Source organism: Pelobates fuscus, chromosome 2 (assembly GCF_036172605.1).
Source record: "Pelobates fuscus isolate aPelFus1 chromosome 2, aPelFus1.pri, whole genome shotgun sequence".
Taxonomy (NCBI): domain Eukaryota; kingdom Metazoa; phylum Chordata; class Amphibia; order Anura; family Pelobatidae; genus Pelobates; species Pelobates fuscus.
The window spans coordinates 449,866,148-449,878,221 of NC_086318.1; the positions used below are offsets into that span (position 1 = coordinate 449,866,148).

At 39.6% G+C, this 12,074-nt stretch overlaps 1 protein-coding gene across 5 annotated transcripts in view; it reads right to left on the bottom strand.

Annotated features, from left to right (window-relative positions):
• The window catches only part of KLC4 (kinesin light chain 4), a 104,232-nt gene that overhangs the window by 6,218 nt on the left and 85,940 nt on the right, over positions 1-12,074 (bottom strand). For all 5 annotated transcript variants that reach the window (XM_063444199.1, XM_063444202.1, XM_063444200.1 and 2 more), the window contains exons 13-14: positions 5,842-5,966; positions 4,587-4,644 (exon numbers count right to left, since the gene is read on the bottom strand). In XM_063444199.1, the coding sequence (XP_063300269.1) occupies positions 4,587-4,644; positions 5,842-5,966 (183 nt within the window). The remainder of the gene's footprint in view (positions 1-4,586; positions 4,645-5,841; positions 5,967-12,074) is intronic.

A 12,074-nucleotide genomic window follows, 5' to 3' on the forward strand; every position in this document is an offset into this window, starting at 1 on the left:
ACACCTACATGCTCCTAAGAGCATGCGGCTTCCTTGTTCCCTGCGGCGGCTGCCTTAGCTAAAGGGCTCACAAATACCAGGCGCCAGGGCAAAACATTTCTAGTCACCATGGCAACCTGGTTTTGTCAAGCCCTGGTATACACCTTAATGTACAGTATACAGTTAAACGTACAGAATACAGCGTAATGCATGGTATACAGCTTAATGTACAGCTACCTTTTCAAGGAAAATACAGTGTTCACATTTAATCTTTTAACCAACATTCAAGTAGGGGAGCATTTGGGAAATAGTGATCACAATATGGTAACTTTTGAAATAAACTCAAAAAAGCAAAAGCACGTGGGGGGGGGGGGGGGGGGGGGGGGTATACTAAAACGTATAATTAAAAAAAAGCCAATTTCAATAAGATTAGGGCAGCTCTGCAACATATCGACTGGCATAAACTCCTTAGTGATAAAAACACTGAGGAAAAATGGAAACTATTCAAACAAATATTAGAAATGTACATTTCGCAGTATATACCATTGGGTAATAAATATAAAAGAAACAAATTAAAACCAAGGTGGCTTAGTAGAGAAGTAAAACAAGAGATTAAAAATAAGAAAAGGGCATTTAAATCGGACAAATCAGAGGCATCTTATATAAGATATAAGGAAGCCAATAATACTTGCAAAAAGGCAATTAAAGTGGCTAAACTAGAAAATGAGAAATTGATAGCCAAAGAATGCAAAACCAACCCCAAAAAAACTTTTCAAGTACATCAATTCTAAAAAAACAAAAACTAAAAATGTAGGTACACTGAAAACAGAGATGGGTTTGTTAGTCAATGAAGACCAGGAAAAAGCAGAAATTTTAAATAACTATTTTTCTTCAGTATATATTAATGAGGATCCTATGGTAAGAGATATGCAAATGATTGCTGCAACAAACTTGCAGATAACTTGTGATTGGATAACTCGAGACAAGGTGCTACAGCTATTAAAGAAAATTAATGTAAATAAAGCTCCGGGGCCTGACGGTATCCACCCACGAGTACTTAAGGAGCTAAGTGGGGAAATAAGTGAACCTCTGTATTTAATTTTTCAAGATTCTTTTGTTTCAGGTATTGTACCGGAGGATTGGAGGAAGGCAGATGTTGTTCCTATGTTTAAAAAGGGTTCAAAATCCTTGCCTTGAAATTATAGACCTGTGAGCTTAACTTCTGTGACTGGGAAATTATTTGAACGGCTATTAAGGGATAATATTCAGGAATTCATTGGGAAGAACTGTGTTATTAGCAATAATCAGTATGGTTTTAAGAAACATAGGTCATGTGAAACTAACCTAATTGCATTCTACGAAGAAGTAAGTAGAAATATAGATCAGGGTGTTGCAGTGGATGTGATCTACAAGGCATTTGATACGGTTCCTCACAAAAGGTTATTCTTCAAACTAAAAGAAATTGGTCTAGATGAATATTCTTGTTCTTGGGTAGAACATTGGCTTAAGGATAGAGTACAACGAGTTGTCATAAATGGTAAATTTTCAAGCTGGACAAAAGTGGTAAGTGGTGTCCCTCAGGGTTCTGTTTTGGGACCGCTTCTATTTAAGATATTTATAAATGATCTTGAAATGGGCATTGAAAGCCAAGTTTTAGTGTTTGCAGATGACACAAAACTTTGTAAAGTAATAAAATGTGAGCAGGATATTGCCTTGCTGCAGAGGGATCTGGATAGATTGGGGGACTGGGCACTAAAATGGCAGATGAAATTTAACGTAGAAAAATGCAAAGTTATGCGGTTCGGGGTTAAGAATGCACAAGCAATTTACACCCTAAATGGTAGTGAACTAGGGATAACCACACACGAGAAGGATTTGGGAATTGTTATAAACAACAAATTAGGTAGCAATATGCAATGTCAATCTGCCGTTGCTAAGGCCAGTAAGGTTTTGTCATGTGTAAATAGGGGCATAAATTTGCCTCTTTATAAATCGCTGGTAAGACCACACCTTGAATATGCTGTGCAATTTTGGGCGCCTGTTCTAAAGAAAGATATCATGGCACTAGAAAAAGTGCAGAGACGAGCTACAAAATTGATAAAAGGAATGGAGCATTTTGGTTATGAAGAAAGGTTAAAAAATTTTAATCTCTTCAGTTTGGAAAAACGGCGCCTGAGAGGGGATATGATAACATTATACAAATATATTCGGGGCCAGTACAAACCATTATCTGGAAATCTATTCATAAACAGGGCTATACATAGGACACGAGGTCACACATTTAGGCTGGAAGAAAGGAGATTTCATCTAAGGCAAAGAAAAGGTTTTTTTTTCAGTAAGAGCAATAAGGATATGGAATTCTTTGCCTGAAGAGGTGGTTTTGTCAGAGTCTATACAGATGTTTAAACTGCAATTGGATAAATACTTACAAAAACATAACATTCAGGGATATAATTTCTAATTAGTGGGGTAATAGCTGCTTGATCCAAGGAGACATCTGACTGCTATTTTGGGGTCAAGAAGGAATTTTTTTCCTAGTTTGTTGCAAAATCGGAAGCACTTCAGACTGTTTTTTTTGCCTTCTTTTGGATCAACAGCAAAACCATGTGAGGAAGGCTGAACTTGATGGACGCAAGTCTCATTTCAGCTATGTAACTATGTAACATTGTGGCCTAGTTACACCCCTACGTGCAGTCACTCAGACAGTGTCAGGGTTACAAGTTGATCCAGCACATAGAACTGTATCACACCTAGGACTAACCGGTATCGTTTTACCGGGCCTTAGAATGGCCGGACCTCACGTATCCAAGAATAGTCAGAATACTTGCCGAGGTCGGGGACACAGAATGAGACACAATGATGAGGGAAAGCCAAAAGTCAAGGATACCAGAAATCAGGGAAGTCAAAACGAAGCCAGAGTCAAAAAACAGAAATAAACGCTCAGAAATATACTCTATGACAGCCACTAGGAAAAGCACGACAGGGCAAGGAGCTGAAGAAATAGGAGTTTAAATACCCCTCTTGTGCATCCGATTAGCCATAACCGGCTTTTGACCCCAGAATGTGAGTGTGCGTCCCTTGCGTGATGTCACGCGCACGTCGACATCGTGCATGCTGTGGGCGGACATGGGGCTACAAATTGGTGTAGATTCGCAGCGGCCGGCGTCCATCAACATGCTGCAGGGGTCAGACATATTGACGCATGGCCGCTGAACGGCACTACCGTACTTGTTGGCAAGGCAACCACTATCGATGTCGCAAGGTGAGGATGAATATTTTACAGACAGTCAGTCACTGACTGCCACTAAAAAAACATCCTGGAGGCTTCAAAGATTGACTGAGACATTGAATGCTCCCTATAGAGATATGTAGCGGAGCACTAGCCCCGACAAGGACCCCGCAAGTTTTATATACCTGAATAGCCCGGATCTGAGCGCCCAAGTTGTCCAAATACTGTTCAGATCCATTCTGTAGAACGGAATCGCCATTCAGGTAAAGTTCTGACCGACCAGACATGAGGTGATGGTCCAAAACAGTTCCAGAGAAATGAGGGTGGCGGCCAGTCGGCTTTCTGGGGTTCCTGTGCGAACACAGACAATGTTCCCCCTGGCTTTTAGGGAGCGAATGCTCCCCCAAGTCGGTAGTTCATATCTCCTGAATGCCGTTCGTCTAGTTGGTTGGGAAGTAGGACGGGCTGCGGTACGAACTCCGCCTGCATTTGTGAACCAAAAACAGTTCCAGGTGTTCGACGACCATGTACTGCTGCCTGTGTTCGGGAGACAAAATGGCCACCATGCACAGCACATGAGTCAATTACTTAATTTGTAGTTAACAGCCAGGGGAGGTCGGTGTTTGGGGAGGTATAAAAGGGGGACTACACACCATTCACTCGGGAAACAAACAAGAACAACCAAACACAAGGGAATGAAGTCTGCTACAAGAAGTATGAAGGGATGCTGATTGGTGCAGCACAGTGCTTTGCCGCACATGCTCAATAGCCTCCCAATGCTTTCTATGACCTGGATTGACTGAGATCATCAAGATTGAGGATTTCAGTCACAGAGGCAAGGCTAGCTGCAAAAAGAGCAATCCTCAAGGGAGAAAAGCTAAGTAAAACCCACCTTATGCACACAGAGAGGGTACAGACACCTAACATTGAACAGGTCATATACAAAATTGATCATACGGAGATGATCTGTGTTTAGATCCTGACTTAGGAGGTCATGATGATCTCACAGAAAGCGGCTCCGCTGCTGCAGAGACACTGTCCCATCTTTGGATTACAGGTAAGTTTAATTAATTCTCTTTATATTGTGCATTTAAATATAGGGTCCCTTTAATCTATGATTTAAGAAGCATGGACACCAAAAATATTTTTCTTACGTTAGAGTGTTTCTTTAAAATACAGCAAGGAGTTCTAGAGTAGACACCACAAATCAGTATCGCAATTCGCAACCTATAATTTATAACGACTGTTTGCACTGTACGAGTGATACCTTTGGTATCAGTTTTGAAACGTGTTAAACCTATTGAACAACTTAAATGGCCCGACATATCAATTCAGACTGTGTTCAACAAATCAGCTTTCCTGTTACAAGAATTTGTACCTGGAATGTCTCGTCACTTGATTTGTTTAGATGGCTCAAAGACGCAGCTCTCTTCATACTAAAGAAAAAATAAAATGTACATTAATATAAAAAAGATACAGTAACAGGGCTGCCAGGTCCCTCGTGTCAGCATTGGTTTAATAAGGAGGGTGGTCCCCTCTCACACCTTAGATGATTGAGTGGGGGGATAATATATTTATCAGATGGAATGTGGATGCTATCCCTTGGTCTGTAGAATTGGGGTAATGTAAGGATTACATGCTGTGTGCGCAATTTAAAGAAAAGGACAATGGGGTCTACCTTGTCACACATTCACAGATCAAAAAACAATGCAACAACACACAACAATGCACACAAGTGGTAAAATGAAGGAGAAAACAAACAGTTTCCCCAGATCAGTGACAGGCTGACAAACAAGGTTACTGCTGGGATAGTTTGTCAGCGAGTTACATGGAAGAGGACATTGTGTTTTTCAGCTGCTGTAAATCACTGGGACATTGCAAAGCGGAGTATCAGGTTATTCATTTTGAATATCACTCATCGAACTCCAGCCAGGAGTAGTTCGTTCTGGTTATGTGTAGTAAATATTACTATGGCTTCAGTTTTACCAAATTATTCAATACGGTTAGAAAAAGTTTACAAATGATTTATCTACAGAAATCACTGTTCAAGGGACACTCCAGACCCTAACAGTAGTTTAGCTTGATAAAACGCTTGTGTGAAGAGTGTGTCCTCTTTTTTTCCATTTTTCTAAAAATTTTAGATTTCAACAGAAATTGTCACTTCTATAAATTAACTTTGTTACGCCCCCCTGGATGTCAATCAGAGAACATATCCTGTTACTTCCTGGTTTGTTTGGCTTGTTTACACTGAACTCAAGAGGCAGCAGTTGCCCAGAGCCCCTGCCTTGCAAAAATTGAGCTGCATTGGGAAGTCTGTGATTGGACAGCCACAGAAAGTCTGGGCGGGGTTAGAAGGGGAGGGCTTGTAAATGATGCAGACGTGATCTATAGCTATTGCAAGCTGTTTTTAGATCTACCTCAATGAAGAAGATTCATAGTTAAGTGGAGGACAGTGGAGGGTCCATTTAAAGTCAGATGTTTTGTAGATAAAATATTTGGAAAGTTTTCCAGTACTGCATCATTTGCAAAACTTCTTAAATAAACTTTAGTTTTCTTCATTTGGGTTCTAGTTTTGTGTCTGTTTATGTTGTGCGGAGTGTAGATTTGTGTTATTTACGGTCACATAATATTACTTTGTGTTTCTCGGTTCCGGTGGAGCTGCTCCCTGAAGTTTTTTTACCAACATCTCGCTGCTTCTACGGAGAACATCTCTTATCTTTCCTAAGGAGCCGGCGCGTCTCAGAGTGCCACTACCATCCTGCAACACATTAACACAGTGAGCAGTGTTAGAACAGAACACCACCGCCTCCCAACTATACATCAAATCAATGTAAGTTACTGCATTAACACAACCCCCCCAACTATACATCAAATCAATGTAAGTTACTGCATTAACACAGCCCCCCCAACTATACATCAAATCAATGTAAGTTACTGCATTAACACAACCCCCCCAACTATACATCAAATCAATGTAAGTTACTGCATTAACACAGCCCCCCCAACTATACATCAAATCAATGTAAGTTACTGCATTAACACAACCCCCCCAACTATACATCAAATCAATGTAAGTTACTGCATTAACACAACCCCCCCAACTATACATCAAATCAATGTAAGTTACTGCATTAACACAGCCCCCCCAACTATACATCAAATCAATGTAAGTTACTGCATTAACACAACCCCCCCCAACTATACATCAAATCAATGTAAGTTACTGCATTAACACAGCCCCCCCAACTATACATCAAATCAATGTAAGTTACTGCATTAACACAACCCCCCCAACTATACATCAAATCAATGTAAGTTACTGCATTAACACAACCCCCCCAACTATACATCAAATCAATGTAAGTTACTGCATTAACACAGCCCCCCCAACTATACATCAAATCAATGTAAGTTACTGCATTAACACAACCTCCCAACTATACATCAAATCAATGTAAGTTACTGCATTAACACAGCCTCCCAACTATACATCTAATCAATGTAAGTTACTGCATTAACACAACCCCCCCAACTATACATCAAATCAATGTAAGTTACTGCATTAACACAGCCCCCCCCCAACTATACATCAAATCAATGTAAGTTACTGCATTAACACAACCCCCCCAACTATACATCAAATCAATGTAAGTTACTGCATTAACACAACCCCCCCAACTATACATCAAATCAATGTAAGTTACTGCATTAACACAACCCCCCCAACTATACATCAAATCAATGTAAGTTACTGCATTAACACAACCCCCCAACTATACATCAAATCAATGTAAGTTACTGCATTAACACAACCCCCCCAACTATACATCAAATCAATGTAAGTTACTGCATTAACACAACCCCCCCAACTATACATCAAATCAATGTAAGTTACTGCATTAACACAACCCCCCCCCAACTATACATCAAATCAATGTAAGTTACTGCATTAACACAGCCCCCCCCAACTATACATCAAATCAATGTAAGTTACTGCATTAACACAACCCCCCCAACTATACATCAAATCAATGTAAGTTACTGCATTAACACAACCCCCCCAACTATACATCAAATCAATGTAAGTTACTGCATTAACACAACCCCCCCAACTATACATCAAATCAATGTAAGTTACTGCATTAACACAACCCCCCCAACTATACATCAAATCAATGTAAGTTACTGCATTAACACAACCCCCCCAACTATACATCAAATCAATGTAAGTTACTGCATTAACACAACCCCCCCAACTATACATCAAATCAATGTAAGTTACTGCATTAACACAACCCCCCAACTATACATCAAATCAATGTAAGTTACTGCATTAACACAACCCCCCAACTATACATCAAATCAATGTAAGTTACTGCATTAACACAACCCCCCCAACTATACATCAAATCAATGTAAGTTACTGCATTAACACAACCCCCCCAACTATACATCAAATCAATGTAAGTTACTGCATTAACACAACCCCCCCAACTATACATCAAATCAATGTAAGTTACTGCATTAACACAGCCCCCCCAACTATACATCAAATCAATGTAAGTTACTGCATTAACACAACCCCCCCAACTATACATCAAATCAATGTAAGTTACTGCATTAACACAACCCCCCAACTATACATCAAATCAATGTAAGTTACTGCATTAACACAACCCCCCAACTATACATCAAATCAATGTAAGTTACTGCATTAACACAACCCCCCCAACTATACATCAAATCAATGTAAGTTACTGCATTAACACAACCCCCCCAACTATACATCAAATCAATGTAAGTTACTGCATTAACACAACCCCCCCCAACTATACATCAAATCAATGTAAGTTACTGCATTAACACAACCCCCCAACTATACATCAAATCAATGTAAGTTACTGCATTAACACAACCCCCCCAACTATACATCAAATCAATGTAAGTTACTGCATTAACACAACCCCCCCAACTATACATCAAATCAATGTAAGTTACTGCATTAACACAACCCCCCCAACTATACATCAAATCAATGTAAGTTACTGCATTAACACAACCCCCCCAACTATACATCAAATCAATGTAAGTTACTGCATTAACACAACCCCCCCCCCAACTATACATCAAATCAATGTAAGTTACTGCATTAACACAACCCCCCAACTATACATCAAATCAATGTAAGTTACTGCATTAACACAACCCCCCCCAACTATACATCAAATCAATGTAAGTTACTGCATTAACACAACCGCCCCAACTATACATCAAATCAATGTAAGTTACTGCATTAACACAACCCCCCCAACTATACATCAAATCAATGTAAGTTACTGCATTAACACAACCCCCCCAACTATACATCAAATCAATGTAAGTTACTGCATTAACACAACCCCCCCAACTATACATCAAATCAATGTAAGTTACTGCATTAACACAACCCCCCCAACTATACATCAAATCAATGTAAGTTACTGCATTAACACAACCCCCCCAACTATACATCAAATCAATGTAAGTTACTGCATTAACACAGCCCCCCCAACTATACATCAAATCAATGTAAGTTACTGCATTAACACAACCCCCCCAACTATACATCAAATCAATGTAAGTTACTGCATTAACACACCCCCCCAACTATACATCAAATCAATGTAAGTTACTGCATTAACACAACCCCCCCAACTATACATCAAATCAATGTAAGTTACTGCATTAACACAACCCCCCCAACTATACATCAAATCAATGTAAGTTACTGCATTAACACAACCCCCCCAACTATACATCAAATCAATGTAAGTTACTGCATTAACACAACCCCCCAACTATACATCAAATCAATGTAAGTTACTGCATTAACACAACCCCCCCAACTATACATCAAATCAATGTAAGTTACTGCATTAACACAGCCCCCCAACTATACATCAAATCAATGTAAGTTACTGCATTAACCCAACCCCCCCAACTATACATCAAATCAATGTAAGTTACTGCATTAACACAGCCCCCCAACTATACATCAAATCAATGTAAGTTACTGCATTAACACAACCCCCCCAACTATACATCAAATCAATGTAAGTTACTGCATTAACACAACCCCCCCAACTATACATCAAATCAATGTAAGTTACTGCATTAACACAACACCCCCAACTATACATCAAATCAATGTAAGTTACTGCATTAACACAACCCCCCCAACTATACATCAAATCAATGTAAGTTACTGCATTAACACAACCCCCCCAACTATACATCAAATCAATGTAAGTTACTGCATTAACACAACCCCCCAACTATACATCAAATCAATGTAAGTTACTGCATTAACACAACCCCCCCAACTATACATCAAATCAATGTAAGTTACTGCATTAACACAGCCCCCCCAACTATACATCAAATCAATGTAAGTTACTGCATTAACACAACCCCCCCAACTATACATCAAATCAATGTAAGTTACTGCATTAACACAGCCCCCCCAACTATACATCAAATCAATGTAAGTTACTGCATTAACACAACCCCCCCAACTATACATCAAATCAATGTAAGTTACTGCATTAACACAACCCCCCAACTATACATCAAATCAATGTAAGTTACTGCATTAACACAGCCCCCCCCCCCCAACTATACATCAAATCAATGTAAGTTACTGCATTAACACAGCCTCCCAACTATACATCAAATCAATGTAAGTTACTGCATTACCCCAACCCCCCCAACTATACATCAAATCAATGTAAGTTACTGCATTAACACAGCCCCCCAACTATACATCAAATCAATGTAAGTTACTGCATTAACACAACCCCCCCAACTATACATCAAATCAATGTAAGTTACTGCATTAACACAACCCCCCCAACTATACATCAAATCAATGTAAGTTACTGCATTAACACAACACCCCCAACTATACATCAAATCAATGTAAGTTACTGCATTAACACAACCCCCCCCCAACTATACATCAAATCAATGTAAGTTACTGCATTAACACAACCCCCCAACTATACATCAAATCAATGTAAGTTACTGCATTAACACAACCCCCCCAACTATACATCAAATCAATGTAAGTTACTGCATTAACACAACCGCCCCAACTATACATCAAATCAATGTAAGTTACTGCATTAACACAACCGCTCCAACTATACATCAAATCAATGTAAGTTACTGCATTAACACAGCCCCCCCAACTATACATCAAATCAATGTAAGTTACTGCATTAACACAACCCCCCCAACTATACATCAAATCAATGTAAGTTACTGCATTAACACAACCCCCCCAACTATACATCAAATCAATGTAAGTTACTGCATTAACACAACCCCCCCAACTATACATCAAATCAATGTAAGTTACTGCATTAACACAGCCCCCCCAACTATACATCAAATCAATGTAAGTTACTGCATTAACACAACCCCCCAACTATACATCAAATCAATGTAAGTTACTGCATTAACACAGCCCCCCCAACTATACATCAAATCAATGTAAGTTACTGCATTAACACAACCCCCCCAACTATACATCAAATCAATGTAAGTTATTGCATTAACACAGCCCCCCCAACTATACATCAAATCAATGTAAGTTACTGCATTAACACAACCCCCCCAACTATACATCAAATCAATGTAAGTTACTGCATTAACACAGCCCCCCCAACTATACATCAAATCAATGTAAGTTACTGCATTACCCCAACCCCCCCAACTATACATCAAATCAATGTAAGTTACTGCATTAACACAACCCCCCCAACTATACATCAAATCAATGTAAGTTACTGCATTAACACAGCCCCCCCAACTATACATCAAATCAATGTAAGTTACTGCATTAACACAGCCCCCCCATATATGCCATCAATGTAAGTTACTGCATTAACACAACCCCCCATATATCCCATCAATGTAAGTTACTGCATTAACACAACCCCCCATATATCCCATCAATGTAAGTTACTGCATTAACACAGCCCCCCCCATATATCCCATGAATGTAAGTTACTGCATTAACACAGCCCCCCATATATCCCATCAATTTAAGTTACTGCATTAACACAGCCCCCCATATATCCCATCAATGTAAGTTACGGAATTAACACAGCCCCCCATATATCCCATCAATGTAAGTTACTGCATTAACACAGCCCCCCCATATATCCCATCAATGTAAGTTACTGCATTAACACAGCCCCCCATTTATCCCATCAATGTAAGTTACTGCATTAACACAGCCCCCCATATATGCCATCAATGTAAGTTACTGCATTAACACAGCCCCCCCATATATCCCATCAATTTAAGTTACTGCATTAACACAGCCCCCCATATATGCCATCAATGTAAGTTACTGCATTAACACAGCCCCCCATATATCCCATCAATTTAAGTTACTGCATTAACACAGCCCCCCATATATCCCATCAATGTAAGTTACGGAATTAACACAGCCCCCCATAAATCCCATCAATGTAAGTTACTGCATTAACACAGCCCCCCCATATATCCCATCAATGTAAGTTACTGCATTAACACAGCCCCCCATTTATCCCATCAATGTAAGTTACTGCATTAACACAGCCCCCCATATATGCCATCAATGTAAGTTACTGCATTAACACAGCCCCCCCCCCTATATCCCATCAATGTAAGTTACTGCATTAACACAGCCCCCCCTATATCCCATCAATGTAAGTTACTGCATTAACACAACCCCCCCAACTATACATCAAATCAATGTAAGTTACTGCATTAACACAACCCCCCCAACTATACATCAAATCAATGTAAGTTACTGCATTAACACAGCCCCCCCAAC